Source organism: Oryza sativa, chromosome 3 (assembly GCF_034140825.1).
Source record: "Oryza sativa Japonica Group chromosome 3, ASM3414082v1".
In the NCBI taxonomy this organism is placed as follows: Eukaryota; Viridiplantae; Streptophyta; class Magnoliopsida; order Poales; family Poaceae; genus Oryza; species Oryza sativa.
Genome location: NC_089037.1, coordinates 3,695,968 through 3,715,150, shown reverse-complemented (window position 1 = coordinate 3,715,150; position 19,183 = coordinate 3,695,968). Strand labels below are relative to the sequence as shown.

The 19,183-nt window shown below is 41.7% G+C and overlaps 4 protein-coding genes and 1 long non-coding RNA gene across 8 annotated transcripts; 3 read left to right on the top strand and 2 right to left on the bottom strand.

The window, feature by feature from the left end:
- The first annotated feature begins 214 nt into the window (after positions 1 to 214).
- On the top strand, positions 215 to 2,572 carry LOC4331756 (cytochrome P450 704B1). Its single transcript, XM_015773809.3, has 4 exons — positions 215 to 812; positions 901 to 1,116; positions 1,208 to 1,504; positions 1,621 to 2,572. The coding sequence occupies exons 1-4, from the start codon at positions 474 to 476 to the stop codon at positions 2,401 to 2,403; spliced, it is 1,635 nt and encodes a 544-aa protein (XP_015629295.1). The 5' UTR covers positions 215 to 473; the 3' UTR covers positions 2,404 to 2,572.
- Positions 2,573 to 2,820: 248 nt separating this feature from the next.
- On the top strand, positions 2,821 to 5,378 carry LOC107277327 (pentatricopeptide repeat-containing protein At5g15300). Its single transcript, XM_015776102.3, has one exon. It carries the CDS (start codon positions 2,852 to 2,854, stop codon positions 4,487 to 4,489), a length of 1,638 nt encoding a protein of 545 aa, XP_015631588.1. The 5' UTR covers positions 2,821 to 2,851; the 3' UTR covers positions 4,490 to 5,378.
- A 2,045-nt stretch (positions 5,379 to 7,423) lies between these two features.
- LOC136351265 (uncharacterized) lies at positions 7,424 to 12,943 on the bottom strand. 2 transcript variants are annotated; one of them, XR_010739946.1, is made up of 7 exons: positions 10,420 to 12,943; positions 10,273 to 10,342; positions 9,361 to 9,532; positions 9,217 to 9,266; positions 8,441 to 8,539; positions 7,790 to 8,122; positions 7,424 to 7,695 (listed from the first exon to the last, which is right to left on the bottom strand). It is a non-coding gene; the product is annotated as an uncharacterized lncRNA (long non-coding RNA). The 2 variants fall into 2 exon arrangements; XR_010739945.1 differs by lacking the exon at positions 8,441 to 8,539.
- On the top strand, positions 7,942 to 10,052 carry LOC4331755 (thioredoxin-like 1-1, chloroplastic). Its single transcript, XM_015776103.3, has 4 exons — positions 7,942 to 8,145; positions 9,095 to 9,271; positions 9,384 to 9,548; positions 9,628 to 10,052. Exons 1-4 carry the CDS (start codon positions 7,942 to 7,944, stop codon positions 9,784 to 9,786), a joined length of 705 nt encoding a protein of 234 aa, XP_015631589.1. The 3' UTR covers positions 9,787 to 10,052.
- On the bottom strand, positions 12,943 to 16,766 carry LOC4331754 (pentatricopeptide repeat-containing protein At5g15280, mitochondrial). Of its 3 annotated transcripts, XM_066308419.1 has the most exons (7): positions 16,505 to 16,766; positions 15,831 to 15,940; positions 14,776 to 14,862; positions 14,471 to 14,682; positions 13,850 to 14,365; positions 13,695 to 13,762; positions 13,440 to 13,626 (listed from the first exon to the last, which is right to left on the bottom strand). In XM_066308419.1, the coding sequence occupies exons 4-7, from the start codon at positions 14,521 to 14,523 to the stop codon at positions 13,589 to 13,591; spliced, it is 675 nt and encodes a 224-aa protein (XP_066164516.1). In that variant the 5' UTR covers positions 14,524 to 14,682; positions 14,776 to 14,862; positions 15,831 to 15,940; positions 16,505 to 16,766; the 3' UTR covers positions 13,440 to 13,588. The 3 variants fall into 3 exon arrangements, 2 of the variants coding, with proteins under 2 accessions (XP_066164515.1, XP_066164516.1); XM_066308418.1 differs by adding an exon at positions 12,943 to 13,094 and having other exon boundaries at positions 13,343 to 14,365; XR_010739944.1 differs by lacking the exons at positions 13,440 to 13,626; positions 13,695 to 13,762 and having other exon boundaries at positions 14,216 to 14,365; positions 14,471 to 14,547; positions 14,622 to 14,682.
- Between the last annotated feature and the right edge of the window lie 2,417 nt (positions 16,767 to 19,183).

The following is a 19,183-nucleotide window of genomic DNA, read 5'->3' as shown; positions in this document are numbered from 1 at the left end:
GGGTTCACAATTTATATTTCTTTTGAGGATACCCCATTTCATTTTAGTTGTCATCAAAGACTAGACAATATCGACAGAAAATGGTAAGCCTGGTTTCAGTTGGTGACAATTTAACAGAATTCAGATGGATATGGTTCTGATATTAGAAGGTGGCATACCTTTAGTCGCTGCAAACGCTTCAGTTATCTGAACAAAACAACGAACTTGGCTGAGCAGGGGAAAAAAATACTGTAGCATTCATTTTGTGTTTACATGAGTAACGATTCTTTTCTAGGTGGACAGATCACAAAAAGAAAACTAAAGCTAAGATCCAACTCCTAAGGGTGTTAGGTTAGGGACACCATATGAATGAGACAATCTTAATTCTTGGTCACACAAAGATTGTCTCAAGGTTGGTAGCATCAGTGCCCAATATATCACCTAACTATGCCATCCAAAATGCTACATAGCATCTCTTGTAGACTGAACCCTTCATGAAGAGCCCCATGGAGGAAGCTCATGCAATGCCAGTGACATCATTCTTCCCAGTAGCAGGAATCCACAAGCTCATAGCTATCTTCCTTGTTGTCCTCTCATGGATCTTGGTCCACAAGTGGAGCCTGAGGAACCAGAAAGGGCCAAGATCATGGCCAATCATCGGCGCGACAGTGGAGCAACTGAAGAACTACCACAGGATGCATGACTGGCTTGTCGAGTACTTGTCGAAGGACAGGACGGTGACCGTCGACATGCCTTTCACCTCCTACACCTACATTGCCGACCCGGTGAACGTCGAGCATGTCCTGAAGACCAACTTCACCAATTACCCCAAGGTAAAAGAACCATAGGATCTTCAGTGTACTGTAAAATGTGCCTTGCACAGTACTAACACTGACACAAAAAATGTCTGAAAATATGCAGGGTGAAGTGTACAGGTCTTACATGGATGTGCTGCTCGGTGATGGCATATTCAATGCCGACGGCGAGATGTGGAGGAAGCAAAGGAAGACGGCGAGCTTCGAGTTTGCCTCCAAGAACTTGAGAGACTTCAGCACTGTGGTGTTCAGGGAGTACTCCCTGAAGCTATCAAGCATTCTGAGCCAAGCATGCAAGGCCGGCAGAGTTGTAGACATGCAGGTAACCAACTGAATTCCTTGCCTAATACCTAAACATTTCTTGAGAAACCAAATTGTTCAGAATTCTGATGCAAGAACTAACCAAAATTCAGGAATTGTTCATGAGGATGACACTGGACTCGATCTGCAAGGTCGGGTTTGGGGTTGAGATCGGGACGCTGTCACCTGATCTCCCGGAGAACAGCTTTGCCCAGGCATTCGACGCTGCCAACATCATCGTCACGCTGCGGTTCATCGATCCTCTGTGGCGTCTGAAGAAGTTCTTGCACGTCGGATCAGAGGCTCTCCTCGAGCAGAGCATGAAGCTGGTTGATGACTTCACCTACAGCGTGATCCGCCGCCGCAAGGCTGAGATCTTGCAGGCTCGAGCCAGCGGCAAGCAAGAGAAGGTGATCCTTCCTCTCTTGCTCAAAGAATCAGTAGAACTGAACTGACATGGTAATGGTGATGATCAGATCGGAAAAGGTTTTGTTTCTTGATATCGTTGATTTGTAATGGCGAGCAGATCAAGCACGACATACTGTCGCGGTTCATCGAGCTCGGGGAGGCCGGCGGCGACGAGGGGGGCGGCAGCTTCGGGGACGACAAGAGCCTCCGCGACGTGGTGCTCAACTTCGTGATCGCCGGGCGTGACACGACGGCGACGACGCTGTCGTGGTTCACGTACATGGCGATGACGCACCCGGCCGTCGCCGACAAGCTCCGGCGCGAGCTGGCCGCGTTCGAGGATGAGCGCGCGCGCGAGGAGGGCGTCGCGCTCGCCGACGCCGCCGGCGAGGCGTCGTTCGCGGCGCGCGTGGCGCAGTTCGCGTCGCTGCTGAGCTACGACGCGGTGGGGAAGCTGGTGTACCTGCACGCGTGCGTGACGGAGACGCTCCGCCTCTACCCGGCGGTGCCGCAGGACCCCAAGGGGATCGTGGAGGACGACGTGCTCCCCGACGGCACCAAGGTGCGCGCCGGCGGGATGGTGACGTACGTGCCCTACTCCATGGGGAGGATGGAGTACAACTGGGGCCCCGACGCGGCGAGCTTCCGGCCGGAGCGGTGGCTCAGCGGCGACGGCGGCGCGTTCCGGAACGCGTCGCCGTTCAAGTTCACCGCGTTCCAGGCCGGGCCGCGGATCTGCCTCGGCAAGGACTCCGCCTACCTCCAGATGAAGATGGCGCTCGCCATCCTCTTCCGCTTCTACACCTTCGACCTCGTCGAGGACCACCCCGTCAAGTACCGGATGATGACCATCCTCTCCATGGCTCACGGCCTCAAGGTCCGCGTCTCCACCTCCGTCTGACCCCCGCCGCCGCTCGCCGGCAGCCGCGCCGCCGCCGCCCGTATCGCTTACCGGAGTAGTAAATAAGCCTATGTAATCTGGTTTGAATTTGAAATTTGAATGTACCATGTTTGATTCTAGGATTTGTTGGTCCTAGACCCTGCTTGAAACGGTGCGAATTTCATCTAAATGGTTGAGAAATTTTATCGAAAGCTGTTCCATTCTACGCTACAAATGGTGGGACTGGATTTAAACATTGGCGACGTGGACAAGGCCGTATCACCATGTTTGCACATTTTTAAACCTGTAATCTGGTTTGAATTTGAATGTACCATGACACCATGTTTGCAAAACTTTACATGAATGTTTGAGAAAAAATATGGAGAACTGTTCAATTAGTATGCGTTTAAAATGGGACTGGATTTAAACATTGGCGACGTGGACAAGGCTAGTGGACTGAGACTCTGAGATGTTGCGGAAGTCGGGGACGCAGCGGCGGCAGCCGCCGGCGTGGCGGCGGTGCCGGAGCCTGCGACACATCAAGCAGATGCACGCGGTGATGGCGCTCCGGGGCTTCCTCTCCGATCCCTCCGAGCTCCGCGAGCTCCTTTTCGCCTCCGCCGTCGCGGTCCGCGGCGCCATCGCGCACGCCTACCTCGTGTTCGACCAAATACCCCGCCCGGACCGCTTCATGTACAACACCCTCATCCGCGGCGCCGCCCACACGGCCGCGCCCCGGGACGCTGTCTCCCTGTACACGCGCATGCTGCGGCGCGGCGGCGGCGGCGGCGTGAGGCCCGACAAGCTCACGTTCCCGTTCGTGCTCCGCGCTTGCACCGCCATGGGCGCGGGGGACACCGGGGTTCAGGTGCACGCCCACGTTGTGAAGGCTGGCTGCGAGTCCGACGCGTTCGTCAAGAACGCGCTCATTGGCATGCACGCGAGCTGCGGGAATTTGGGCATTGCGGCTGCTCTGTTCGATGGCAGAGCTCGTGAGGATGCCGTGGCTTGGTCGGCGATGATCACGGGGTGTGCAAGGCGAGGGGACATTGGTGCTGCACGGGACCTGTTCGACGAATGTCCTGTGAAGGACCTCGTGTCCTGGAATGTGATGATCACCGCGTATGCGAAGCGGGGAGATATGGCATTGGCAAGGGAGCTATTCGACCAGGTACCCGAGCGAGATGTCGTGTCCTGGAACGTGATGATTTCTGGGTATGTGAGATGTGGCTCGCATTTGCATGCACTGGAGTTGTTTGAGCAGATGCAGCGCATGGGTGAAAAGCCAGATATTGTCACAATGCTCAGCTTGCTGTCAGCTTGTGCTGACTCTGGTGATCTGGACGTTGGCCAGAGGCTGCATTCCTCTCTTTCAGATATGTTTTCAAGAAATGGGTTTCCAGTTGTTCTAGGAAATGCACTGATTGACATGTATGCAAAATGTGGGAGCATGAAAAGTGCACATGAGGTGTTCTGGTCAATGCGAGACAAGGACGTCTCAACTTGGAACTCAATTGTAGGAGGACTGGCACTGCATGGGCATGTCCTGGAATCCATAGATATGTTTGAGAAGATGCTGAAGGGGAAGGTCAGGCCAGATGAGATCACCTTTGTTGCTGTCCTTATCGCCTGCAGCCACGGCGGGATGGTTGACAAGGGACGTGAATTCTTCAACTTGATGCAGCATAAGTACAGGGTTGAACCCAATATCAAGCACTACGGTTGCATGGTGGACATGCTGGGTCGTGCTGGGCTACTAAAAGAAGCATTTGAGTTCATTGATACGATGAAATGTGAGCCTAATTCTGTCATTTGGAGAACACTACTTTCGGCTTGTAGGGTTCATGGTGAGATCGAACTGGCTAAACATGCAAATAGGCAACTGCTAAAGGCAAGGAATGATGAAAGCGGTGATTATGTTCTCCTCTCAAACATCTATGCATCTGTTGGAGAATGGTTTGGGTCAGAGAAAATGAGAAAGTTAATGGATGACAGTGGTGTCAACAAAGAAGCAGGTCAAACGTTTGTAGATGGCAGTGTGAAGGATATAATTCAGTCTTTTGGACAGTCGAGATCACATTCTGAAAGAAAAGGATTCATTGGTTGAGGATATCAGTTGTGAAGCTCTGTTCTGGATCAGAAACTGAATATCACATATGGGAAATGGGAAAGAAAATGATGCAGATGTATGTGCGCGAAGAACAACAAGCTATCCTGAATAGTGAATTCTAGTACTTATGATGATATATTAATGAAATGGGTCTAATCTTGTCAGACTCAGAGAGGTTGCATCACAGGCTATTGTTTGGATTTCTAGTCAAGCAGATAAACATCAGCCCAAGCTGCATAAGCTACATAAAGGTGAACAATTTGTAACAACAAGATGTGCAGCCATGGCTTGTGGTTATACATATCCTCCATTGTGTTATCTTCTGATATCCTTTTTAGTACAGATGCAACCCTTTCCTGAACTCAATTATATAAACAAGGTAATGAGTCGTGGATCGTGGCTATAAATATGTGAAACATCTTCAATCCATCCAAACATCAGTTTGCACATCATTTGTACAATGGGAGTATGGCACTGTGTTTGTGCAAGTGAAAAAAGCTACATGAGCGACAAAAGAGTGATGCTGTCATCGATGCCTGTATGGTTGTAAATAAGCATAAGTTGATGGTTCTGCAAGAAGGGATTGCAATGATCAAAACAAATTGTGGACAAGGATCTGAACTGTGCGAAATTGCATGTTTGCCTTTGCAAAGAAATGGCCAAATTACCCATATTATTTTACAGAATATAATGGTTATTCTTGGGTAAGAACAAAAGCAGTTTGCTTTGTTACAATTTCTGTGTATTCTGAAGCCAATACTGGCCTGTGCAATATGCCTGCAGAATATTAATTGTTTTGAGCTTTATTAATTTTGTTAAAGTGTTACGCACTTACGCTCAGTTGCCATTGCTCTGTAGCAGCCAATTGTATTATGAAAGCTGTGAATTGTTTTGCCAAAAGGTGGATCTTCCAGTTCTCCCCAGAAGAAAGAGAACCATGAATAATAAAGCATATCACTGTTTTTATCAGATGCACGGTGTACTGCATTGCTGTATAGTGGACAGAGTTCAATATTAAAATTGTATCTGTTGAATTTGAAACTTCTTATGTGCAGGAATACAATGTAAATCCACACCCCAAGTAGTAAATTTTTTTTTACCTTTTAATTAAACATAGTGCCCGGTATTTATTTTCTATTTTTTTTCCAAACTGCATATCATTAAATATGTTTCTAAGACACTAAAAGAAATTCTTTGTAATTGGAGTCAATCAAATTGAATGATTTCCCTTTTCTCTCTGAGAACCTATAGAATATTTGCAATTTTTTTTCTTAGCAACCATTAGCCATGTGTCCTTGATTTTTCTATTATACAATAAATTCACAGCCCAAATATTATGGTTTATTTTTATATTGGAGACAATTGTGTATCTTAAATTCCTCAATCGAGAATCCATTTACAGTTTAACAGTTTTTTTTTGTTTTCTCTACTCCCCATGCCCTCTATTGTAATTATTCCCCTATAATTATAATCTATAGCAAAGGAGTATCTCCACTATTCACTCAAGAAAGAAGTCTTCTAAATCTAAATACAACTCTTCAGTGGGATAAAACGATTTTAAGAATGTGCTGTTTTGTTTATTTAGTAATTTCCCTTGCAAAAAAATTTATATTATATCTAGATTTTTGCATTAATTAATTTGAAAACACAATCCTTGTAGCCGAAAAAGAGCAAGAGCATAAAAGGATATGCATTGCGTGACAAATACCATGACTTAAACGACACGTCGACCCAACAAGCGACAAGCTCTGCGAAAAATATCAGGTCATGGTGTCGGACACAAAGATGCCACCGACATTGCACGACTATATATACATTATACCCTTCGAGCCATCGAGGGGTAGTCAACTTATGGTGTAAGTGGAAGATCTATAAGTGGAAGGGTGGAAAAACTCAAAAGATGTCCTAGTTGTAACCTCTGTAGCAATGTCAACCTTGGAAGGTTGATGGGAAACCAGTCCCTGGTTTCTGTGGGAAAAAAGAAGTATGCTGGTAAGTAGCTATGGGTGTAATTTCCTTTTTTTTTTCTTTTGACCATGTTATGGTGTAATTTTCACATTAGATTCTTTGTTTTCTTGATTTCGTCCAGCGGATCTCCTTTTTTATTGAAGAAAAGTATTTTAGTTCATCCATTTTGGAATTATGGGTTCAATGCAAGTTCTTCTATTATCAATTTTAGCACCTACCTAAATCTTCTTACTTCAAAAGGAATACAGTAATTATCAAGCAGCATACTGTAAATACTCCCTCCATTTTATACTATAAATCGTTTTGACTTTTGTCCTAGTCAATTTTTTAAAGTTTGATCAAGTTTGTAGAAAAATATAGCAACATTGCTAACATAAAACAACATATTATTAAAATATATTAAATGTTCATTTTAATAAAACTAATTTGATGTTCTAGATTTTTAATATAAACTTGGTTAAACTTAAAAAAGTTGACTAAGGAAAAAGTCAAAACAATTTATATAATATAAAACGGATAGAGTATTATTTTCTGACTAGCAGGTGTTACTGCCCCTTTAATATGTTAGTTTGATCAGTCAGTAACTCAGTATTAGTATGTACTAAAACGTAAAAATCACAGATAGATTCGCACGCAGATCGAGCAGGATGTTCCAAACAGGCCGTGTTCATCGCGTGACAGATTCTGAAATTCCAATAGCTGGATAGAGCATACACACAAGCAGATGAAGAGCAAGTAGAGGACAAGTAAAATACACCACATTTTTTTAGATAATGGATAAAAATCTGACCTTTATATCAACAGTTAGATATACACAACCAAGAAGAATACACCACATAGCTGCAATATCAGGCACTCCTACAAGAAATCCAGTCATGTCATGGATACACATCCGAGTAAAGTAGATTAAGATTTAGATCAAAAGTTTGCCCATGACTCACAGAACACACAATGCATTAGGATTGACACACTACAGAAGAGATGAGTCATGTTGACAATCTTTTTATCCAGATACACATCGGCTTCATCCAGTCCATGGCACAAGCCGTGCCGCCTTAGATAGAAATCAGCAGAGTGTAAGAAACACCAAAGCTTTTGCTGGAGAACTGGAAACTGAGTATATAAAGCACCTAGCTAGTCCAGATATGATGGCAGGTAACAACAAATGTGGCTGTCCATATCTTCTTTTGGATAATCATCTTTGCTTCTTAGAGTGATGAACTCACGAACATGAACTGAAAAAAAAAAGCAAAAAGGGGCTCTGTTTTAGGGAGGATGAGGTATCCTTTGCTTCTGAAGCAAACTTTTCTTCAGCTATAAATACCATACCATGGACCATTCCCATATCACCATCACAAACATTTCCAGCTCTTGAAAAGTTCGTGTGGATACGTTGTGGCATGTAAGCTTTTAAAATTTCCCATTTTCCACATCATTTCAGGAGTGCTGATCTGTTTCATCCTTTCTTTTTCAGTTGAAGGATGGCAATGGCTTCTGCTCTGACGAACTGTTGGGCTATTTCTCGTTCATCTCAGCGTGGATCCAAGAATAATAGTTCTGATGGTTCCTTCATGGTGCCAGCTCGGAACCACAATCGGATCAACAGAAAGCACCTCTTGCTCCGAGAAAAGGATGCTTCAACTGGTTGGCAGATCACCAAAGCTGCAACAGAAAATTCCACCAATGTAATTTCTTACCACATTGCAATTGAGCATGCATATGAAACTTTGTCCTTATACACTACTTCCTCCGTTTCACAATGTAAGTCATTTTAGCATTTCCCACATTCATATTATTGTTAATGAATTTAGACATATATATCTATCTATATTCATTAACATCAACATGAATGTGGGAAATGCTAGAATGACTTACATTGTGAAACGGAGGAAGTAAAAGAAAGTCTTACACGCTATGAAAGTATAAAATCTTGAACATTACTTGTTTGGAACTAATTAAATTACAAACAAAAACATTTACCTCCAGAAAAACCATTCTTGCTATGACAAGCGCAAACTAAGATGCTTTCTTTGTAAAAATATATTCAGTGCATTTCCGTAGAAGGTCATCTGAATTTTTCTACAAGTAAATCAGAATGTTTCCTTGTTATGTTAAATAGAAAGGAATATGCAGGTTTCAAAATCAACAGGCTAAATTTTAACTTAGATTGCAAATTTGCAAGTGCTATTTAATCTCAAGAATAAAATATGTTTTGTTTGTTTTGTTGTTCAAATATCAAGGGGCACCACAATCCATTCACAATCCAAGGTAACCCTTTTTTTGTGTTCTATGACACTAATCACTGACACACTGTATTTGCTCCAGGTACCATTTTCTGGCCTAATAATGACTAAATCAAAGCCCAACTATTCTTGAAACAGGATCGCTGTTTTATCAAGTGCATTTAATATTAAGAGATTTGGTTGCTTCGCTAACCATGTTTAGTAATGCTTAAAATTATAGAATTTTATTGGTAAAACATTCTCTACAGCCAAAAGTATTTGAAAAATCTGCACAGAAGATGAAATTGTTGGTCTCATTCGAAATACACAAATAACAAAACTCAAATATGCATTGACAATACATGCTCAAGCACAAAAGAGATGTCAATGAGATATATTGTCGTGGTGTTAGGCTGTTCACACCCCAATGAAGACTAAATGGTGGGAAAAGAACATGAAATCCTGCAACATGAAAAACATTGAATCACAAGACGATTTTGACAAGCAGCTCCTGTTGGCCAGCGATAAGCTCACCGTGGTGCACTTCTTTTCCCCTAGTTGTGGAGCTTGCAAGGCCCTACACCCTAAGGTAAAAGAACACATGCATGGTATTAAACAATTTTCTCAAACATAAATTAACGAAAAAAGAGCATTTCATACTTTGAATAGTTATAACACCTTTTTGCATAATGTCCCAAAAGGTATGTCAATTGGCTGGCATGCATCCGGAACTGCAGTTTCTTATGGTCAACTCCAATGAACAAAAGGAGATGTGCCGCAGGCTCAATGTTCATGTATTGCCAATGTTCCGCTTTTACAGAGGTGCAGAAGGCCGTATCTGTAGCTTCAGCTGTACAATTTCAACTGTGAGTTCCGTTAATCTAAGCCCATTTGTGAACAGATTACCTTTAAGCTCTTTCAAGCTATATTTTGTTGCTATTTCAGATTTATAAGATCAAAGATGCATTGAAAAGGCATGGGGTTCAGCTAGAGAATCTTGGACCAGATAAGGGCTTGGAGAAATCAGAACTTCAGAACTCTGATATTGACGCTTCATATAACATGGATGGAGGTGTGGGTGCTGTCGTGCCCAACAATGAATAGGCATCAATTTTATGATGCAAATTGCACAATTTGGTGCTTTATAATTTGGATGTATGTTTATAGAAGCCAAGAGTCTGATTGTGGGTGTGATAATCTTGAATATTGGCGCCCATAGATGCTCATAAAAATCCTATATATTAAAAGGATAAGGCAATGCGCCAGTGTGTCTCTAGTTTTGTAACATTGAAGCATTTTAAGCTTCTTGTATTCCGCTTACTTTTTTCATAATAAATCGTACTGGTGTGGATTACTTTTTTCATAATAAATCGTACTGGTGTGGAGTCAGTGCATCTTTCATGGCAACTCAAGTGAGCTCCAGTGTGTCTTTCATGGCTAGAAGAAGTGTCTGCGCAAGCACAACTAGTAGTAACACTGATTGAAAAAAAATTAATGAGAAGTTGAGTGCACACTCTATATTGGGTTATTCAAGAAAGCAATCGATTACACAGGCTCTAATTGAAGAGAAAAGTCGCAGGGGTGAATCACCTCTGATTTGATGGAGTGATATAATATCAGCATTATCTCCGCCAACATAAACGATAATCGAAAGTACATCCTGTTTAGAAAAATAATAAGATTACAGCCAAAGTTTGGGATTATTGTTTCCACTTTTAGAATAGACAGTAGTATTACCTTATCATGACCTTCAGATGTGAATGGAACATTCAATTGCATTAGCTTGATCTCATGGAGTTCTGTCAGTTCCACTGGTGTCTACAGTTCAACTTGACAATCGTCAGTTCACCACTTTCTGGAAAACCAGACATCAGCATTGCTTATATCTTCGCTCCGAATGGCCTTTTGCCCTATTATATATAAACTTCACGGGGAGTTCACTTGAGTTGAAGAAATAAGGTTGGACAAAATAGGCTTCTCATATCCTGTAGTCCTCTTAGCATTACTACTTAAATTGCTAATAACAGACCAGTGCATCTCAAAGTTGGGTGAGAACCCAGCTTGCTGCATGTCATGCAGAAGTGTTGCAGCCTTCTGTAGATTGTTACTCCTGCAACAGTTCTCAAAAACAACTCTATACATGTGATAGGATGGTGAAGAGCCAATGGTGGTCAACATTTCCAAAATATTCATAGCATCACAGGTTCTTCCCATGGCACAAAGGCCCTGTATAAGCACATCGCAGGACATGTCGCTTGGTTTTAGGTTCGCAAATTGCATCTCAGCAAGAAAATCAAGTGCCTGATCGAATTCTTTCAACATACATAGCCTGTACACAACAGAGTCGTAGCTAACTTCACTCGGAATTTTGCCTTTCTTTAGCATTGTATTTAGCAGACTAACAGACATTTCCACATCTCCCAGTAAGCAGAGTTCCTTGATTAGGACATCAAAATGTATGTCAAACCCAATCAGCTCTCTTTTGTTCATGCTGTTCAGACAAGATGTTGCTTCAGAAAACCTCCCTGATGAGAGAAGACTTGAAATGAGGGTTGTCTCAATGACTAAACCATGCTTCCATCCGTTGCTTTCTATCAGATGAAATAATTCTAGTGATTTCTCAAGGTTTCCTAACTTGCAATGGTGACTCAATACTACTCTGAGACTACGATTGCTTGGCGTTAATCCCTGAGCAATGCAAGAATCAAGCATATTAATTGAATGATCGACATCTCCAGACTTGTGAAACCCATTGACAAGGAAGTCATAAGTGGTGGTGTCTGGAGAAAAACCATTGCTTTTCATATCCTTCAACAAATTATGAACCTGTAAAATGTGTCTTCTCCGGAAAAGATAAAAAATCAGAATATTGTATAAAATTAGTTCTGTTGACTTGTCCCTATCTTGGATCAGCTCTTTAAGTCTTAATGCGCTGGAAATCCGACTTTGCTCGCACATTCTACGGACAAGAAAGCGGTAACTAGAAATAGAAAGGCTATTCTGCATCTTTAACATCATGCAAAGAACTGCATCTGCCTTTCTCCAATTTTTTACACAATAATATGCTTGTAGAAAGGAATTTAGCAAGGTAGCATTGAACTTCTTCCCCAAAACTGTTTCCTCAAAGACTGACATTACCTGGCCTATTTTTCCTGATTGCAATAAGTTCTTCACGATAGAACTGCACGTTGAGAAATCAGTAGATTCCATGTTCATCACAGATTGTACCAAGTCCATGGCTCGTTCTGCATCAATTCTTGCCACTGAAGACAATGCAGATTGGTAAGTGGACACATTTAATACTTTGTTTCTGTTAAGCAACATGTCATACATTCCAATTGTTTCAGCAATCTTATGCTCCTTTAGAAACCCTTCCATCACATTACAAATTAGCGAAGGATCCACAGCCACACCCTTTTCTATGAGAGCCTCAAGCATTGCACATCCAACACTTGTGCAACCAGTCATGCATAACTCTTCGAGAAGTTGGCAGTATGCACTGAAAAACAAACTAGGGTAACAGTCCAGCAACACGCTGATAAACTCCAAGGCTTCCTCGATTACCCCCCATTTGCTCAAGTGACTGATAAGGGGGATCACATCCCTGCTACCAGGTGACCATCCATGCTTTGTTGCCAGACTCCAACATTCCCAAAATCCTGCTATGTCCCTTTCTATGCAGAACCCTATCATCAAATAAGTATAGGTATCTTGACTAGCAGGGAAGCCATCTCTAAGCAATCTGTCGAAAGCCAACCTTGCACAAGCTGACCTCCCATTCCTACTCAATGTTTGGACAGCCAGATTTAGATTTTGAGCATCAAATTTGTCAGGTGTATCTGCCATCTCGTCAATAAGGTTAATGGCATCCATTGCACGAGCAGGGCTCGCGCTTAAGGCCTTTAATAGTTCTGAGTAGCTAGCTGTAGAAATGTCATGTCCCCATTGAAAAGTTTCATCTTTGAGTACAAGAGCACTTGCGATATCACCTTGCCGACATGCCCTGACTAGATTCAAGCTAATATCTGGGTAAAGAGCATAATCGATAATCTGTACCAATGAAGCCTCAAACTTTGTGGAATCAGTGTCCAAATATAGACCATTACCTACTGAATCGAAAAACTCAGCCTTTGGATAGCCTGCAGCATTATCTCTCTTGACTTTCACCCCTAGGTGGTCTAGCCCCAAGAATGATAAGGCCTTAGAAAGCACACAATTTCCAGACGGGATATCATTTATGCCATTGGTTTCCATAGTCCTCAAGGTTTGTTCTATTTCATCAAACTGCCTATATCTGCAATATCCTGCCAAAAGTATCTTGTATGTTAACAGTTCTGGAATAATTTTTCTTTCAGCCATGTCTTCAAAGACATACTTTGCATGCCTGTATAATCCCTCCTTAAAAATACCACCTATAATAGCATTATAAGCACAAACTTTAGGGTTAATATGTCTAGAAAAGCACTCAGATAAATATAGAAATGCAGCCTTCAGCTTCAATTCTCTACAGCTGTAACGTATGAAGATTCCAAAAGTAGTTGCATCTGGCACAAACCCTAAGACTTCCAATCTTTGGAAAACCAACCATGCCTCATCAGTACCAATATTTGCACATAAAGAGGCAATAATTCTATTGCTGAGAAGCAAGTCAGGTAGATACCTCCACTCTTCTAAGAAATTCATCATATCTCCAATATCCTTCTTCTTGCAAAATTCTTGTGTGACAGCTGATAAGGATCCCTTACTCATTTGAATGTTCAAATCCTTTAACTGCCGAATTATACCAATAGCTTGCAAAAATTTGTCTTTCTTGATTAAAGCCTTGACAACAATATCAAGAATATCTCCTTCCGTGTAAGAACCTAATCCAGCTCCAAGCATGTCCAAATATACTCTTAAAACTAAGTCATTTTTTCTCCTTTCCATCAGTAGATGAAGAAGTACCTGGTAGCATGAGCCTGAAGGAATCAGACACCTATCCTGTGCACAGTCATAAATTGAAATTGACTTACCAAGGTTGCCAGCTTCTGCATACGCTTGGATAACCTGACTAAACAGTTTACCTGCATCAGCCAGAACCCTGTTGCCATCCAACAAGAGAAGCAATGATTCCGCTTGGCTAAGCATATGAGCATTTGCAAGTATTGACACCATAATTTCATTCGACCTTGGAAGATGTTGGAATGCCTTGCTCTGCCACGAAGCCCACCAGTACAAATTCCACAAAAATATTGCCTTCTTCACTTCTGCAGCATCTGGCCCAAAGCCAATCAAGATGTTAAGGAAATCATCAGGCTTCAGCTCTGAAGCACGCCAAAATGGGCGGAGTGTCTCTGGTGAGAGCCAGAAACCAAGCTTAAGAACATCTTGCAATCTGCAGTTCCCATCAAAGATGCCCCCTTTACTCTTAAAAATATAAGAGCACTTATCTATAACCAGCTTTACAATTCCAGTGCACAGCTTTACATCCAAATGGGAATTGGCTAAGCACTTCTCTCCAGTTCTTTGCTCCAAACTAAATCCAATGCCCTGTGAAGAGACAGCGATGTTTGAACTGGAAACAGAGATGCTCTCTTTCTTCTTCCCAGTGTAGCAGATTTCACCTTTCAACAAGCTCCTTGCGTTGGAATTCAGCTCTGAAGCACCATTAGCATAACCATGGCATATTATCTTAGGTTCTTGCCTGACGATCAGAAGGGAATTGACATGCATATAAGAAGAAATACTTAGTGTACATGTACCAATAGGAACAACCATGCAGTTCTTGAACTAGAAAGCGCACTCTCACCTTAGATGCCGCCGGAGATGGATTGAGCTGCATAACTGCAAAGTCTTCCACATCTAATCCGATCAAAGCTCCTGTCACTGAACAAGAAGCCACACAGCGCATCTAATCAACTACTCCCTAAAGGCCTGCTTGAGAGCTTTGTAGAATGTACCTGGATTTCTTAACCTTGTAGGATGTTGTTTGGTTACTGGGTAGCAGAGCAACACTTCTACCTGTATGGCTGTGTCAGAGTATAAATAGAGAAATTTGGGGTGCTTGTTGCTACACCCCAGATTACTGAATCTTGATTGACATAAAGTTCTTACCATTATCATTCTTTTCTGTTTACTGGCGTTTCTATGTTTAATTCAGCATAATGGAATAAATTGCACAATAAAAACATGACCATGAACCTGTAGAAAATGTACAGCACAAAACTTACATGAGGAGAATGAAGTCATGAATCCGAAACAAAATGACTAGCGAGATTTGTAAGCAAAATGAGCAGCAAACGAGAAAGGTGACGTTAAAATATATCTTGATTTAAATAAAATCGGCAGCAGTTCAAACAAACTAAATACAAAGTGCCCAGAACTGCAAGTCAACAGTAAAACAATCTCATGAGCTCATCGATTAGAGCTAGGCATCAATTATTCAAGGTTCCAACTTGTTAGAATTCTTCTTCAACTACAAACTGCAGTCTTGACCGGTAACATAGAGAACAATTTGGTACAATGACTGTTAAATTGGCATCATATGATTCCCATACTGAATCTGAATTAGATATAAAAAAATCCACTGTGTGCAGCTAACAACAATCCATGCTTAACTTTCTGCATATTGATATCTCTAATACAATCTGACAGTTATGCAGAAAATTAACTCAGCAGCATAAGCAGCTATGCCAGCCAACATAGCGTCAGATTAGCTAAAAAACACAGTTGTCCTCTCTTCTGTCTAATGGAAGGTTATTTTAATCAGCAGATAAAATTCAGAGATGGGCATACTATCATAAGAGCAGGTACAATAGCAGACTACTAGCCAGCTATAAACATATTTTAATGAGATAAACGATAAGAGAGAAGAGCAGCGGGCTACAGATCTGTAGCCAGCTGCAGCACGGACTCCAAGACGCAATGTATGTATGACATGTGGGACCATATATTAATAATATAGTAAGCAACTATTGTATGAATTGACTATTAGATTGGCTATAGATAAATTGGAGCTAGCAGTGGGCTATACTATTGAACTTGCTCTAAACTTTGAGTAAATCGTCAACCAATCCTGGATTCTTCATTACTTAAATTTGGTCAAAAGCAACTGGTAGTAGTAAAATACAACACTACAGCAGTAATTTTGAGTAGAAGCATTTGATCACCTTTCAATACTATGCTATTTGCTGTAGCGTGCAATACTTTTGCCAAACCACTGAATCCTTCATTTCATCATCCTATTATAAGAAGCAGTAAACCTTGCGATATACTGTACCTAGTGACAACATGCAGAAGCAATTAACATGCCACAACTTGAATTCAACATGATTAATTATTTCTTAATAGAATCTAGATCACATTATGAACTACACCCTTCTATGTTTAGAAGAATCCTATCTAAAGATATGACTACTTAATAGAGTTCAGAGGAAGAAAATTCTGTATAACGCAACTGGCTCTACACGTTCAGTATATCTGTATAACGTCAATTACCAAGGTACTACGTACAACAGACTTACAAATGTTGGATGAAAAATTGAAAGTTCATCTATTGAAACTGCTATACAAACCATTTTTTGTTGACACTGATGCATAACATTTTTTTCTATTGCTTAAGAGTAAAATTAGGTACTTCAGGGAAGTTCTAAACTGGTTGGAAATCACAGTATCCTGGATAAAAATGGACACGATTATGCAGTCTGACGTTTGTACCAATCAATCAATCTAAGATAATTGAAAATTTTGAGGAAGAGAAAAACTAAGTTGCTTAATCGAGAGAGCAGTAGCAGGGGATGCCCATCTAAATTATCGGATTAATCATCCCACGCAGGCAACTCACGGGGTATTCCGCCGGCGAGACCCCGACTCACGGGGCTTTCCGCTCCTTCATCCGCCACATCGACGCCTCAGCCGCCACGAGCCCGCGACTAATGCGGTGGAGATTGGGAGGAGATGCGGCGCTTTGGAGATGGGGGAGGGGAGGAGGATGCGCGACGGCGGCGGGAGGGGGGAGTGGAGGAAGCCGCGGCGGCGGGGAAGATGAGGGCGGCGCCGGAGGGAGGGACGGTGGGAGCACGCGGCGTCGCGGCCTGCGGCCCAGTAAAACTTCTCAGGTGATCAGTGTGGCCCAGACAATAGCCCAGCCCAATCAGAAACGGGAAACTATTTTGATCTCCCGAGGGATGTCTCCTCTATTTGCACGTGACTCAAATGGTTATGAAAAAAATTAAAAAGATGTATTAATATGTGATATATCACTCCACAAAGATGTAAGTTTATATTTAATTTCTACATTTTGCAACAAAAAATAAATTAAACTACAGCTAGTTAGCGTATATTCACACTCAAATTTGTTTTTTTTTGCGAGATGTAGATGATGAATTTGAACTTACATATTTGTGAGTGATAAATCACATGTTAATATATTTTCTTAAAATTTTACAGAGATATTTAAGAGACATGTAAATAACAAAGTAACGTCCCTCAAGGGATTAAGATCTGCTCCCATCGGAAACCTTCCTTTTCGCCATTTTATCAATCACCCAGCCGGCGCGCCCAGCACGCGGCTGCGCCACCACGATGCTCCCTCTGCGTCGTCGTCGCCGCCGCCGCCGCCGCCAAGGCGAACGGCGGGTGGTGCCGTGGTGGGGTGTGTATAGCCATAGGAGATGATCAACAGCAGTATGATATTTTTTTTCGGCATATTTGGTAAAAGAATCGAGCTCTGAACAACAGAAAATCTTCAGAAACGGATAATGGAGTAACTCAAACAGATTGCTGAAAATACAAATTTCCAACCACTGCAGTTGACACCATTTTTAGCTTAATGCAATTCCTTAATTCCTTCCAAAAAAAAGCACAAAAAAAAACATCTGTAACAATGGCCAAGGTCACATGGCAGATTTTGACCTTTTGCAAGTAAATTCAGAGTTGTGCCGTGCAGTTATATGATTTGTAAACTGTAGTGCCATTTTCTTTTCCTTTGGTCATTGTAGCGAAATTTCCTCACTTGTTTGCTTTCTTCTTATCTAAACGGACGCTGGTAATGCTGCTCTTCTAATCTCTACTGGGTTACGTTACGTGTGATCTCGCCGTTGTGAAGTCTAGGCCTATCGCTTTCATCTATTGTCTCCGATATTGTTTGGTACTGCTATTCCTGTAGCAATAACCGTGGTACTGCAAGTCCTGTGGCAATAGTGGAGTGCACAAATTTTCTTTGGGATCTTCCATTGAAATATGGCAGTTCACCTACTATTACTGTCAAGACTTAGGCCATCACATGGGGATGTCTGAAGTCTGATATGATCGCTTGAACTAAGCTCGTTTTTTTTAAGGTTATGGAAATTTTTATTGAATCCAATCAATTACTTAAGGTGATATAATTATACTGAGAATACTCTTGACAACTACATAACTAGAATGTACCCAAGTAAGCTTGTAGTAGAGGTTTATTTGAAAAAGAAAAACATAAATACCCGGAGTGTAGCTTTAAACTTAGGCTGGCTAGCCCCACCATCTTGTCTTACGGAGCTAGTCGGAAGATTCCTTTATGTTTCTAGAGGTTTATTTGATGATCTGCATAGAATGGGCACAAAGACTGCATCTATGGTTTAGGAGATCTGAAGTAAGAAATCAATACATGATTTTAGCATGTGTTATGCCCGGGCATACTATTACATAGTACGTGTAATAGTGTTTTTGGATGGTTGTCGTGTTCGAGCTTACGTGCACGCCGAAGACTCGTTAAAATATCTGAAAGAGCCTATCTTTTGGAAACAATTTATCGACTCAATTTAGCCTTCGTTTGTCCTAGATTACAATTGCACACACCTCATTTTCCTCAAGAAAGAGTTTGATTATGCTGAGAAAATATATTTCTTTTCTGATTCTCTACAAGGGGGCGAGAAAGAAAAAAAAATTTTTCTTAGTCAATGTTATTTAGGTTTGATCAATATTACATAAAAAACTAGCAACATCTATAACACCAAATTAGTTTTATTATATTTAACATTGAATAAACTTGATACAATGTTTGTTTCATATTGGAAATGTTACTAATATTTCTCTAAAAACTTAATAACAACTTAGAGAAGGTTGACTAAGAAAAAAAATTCAAAAGACTTATAATATGAAACAAAGGCCGTAACCTTACACGTTCACATATGATCTTCAGCCAAGAAAAAAAGGGAAATAAAAATTTTAAAAGAGCAAATTTTTAGACCTGTTTCAGTTTTATGCAGGCATCTTGAAATTTCATTCGCCTCGGTTCGTTATTTTTCCCTTTGGTCGTTTTCAGAGTTACAAGCCTGAAATACTGAAGCCGGCAAACCTCGTCAGAGAAGAGAAGGCCGCAGTTGAAATGAAACACTGAAGTTGAAAGTCGAAGCCCCACATGCCGTAAAAACCAAGACAAAATTCAGAAACTCCTAACAAACCCCGGAAGAAATAAACGCCCTGTAGGGCCTACAGACTCCGTTTGCGTTTACTTGCAAGAATACTCAACTCTGCAAATTCTGCA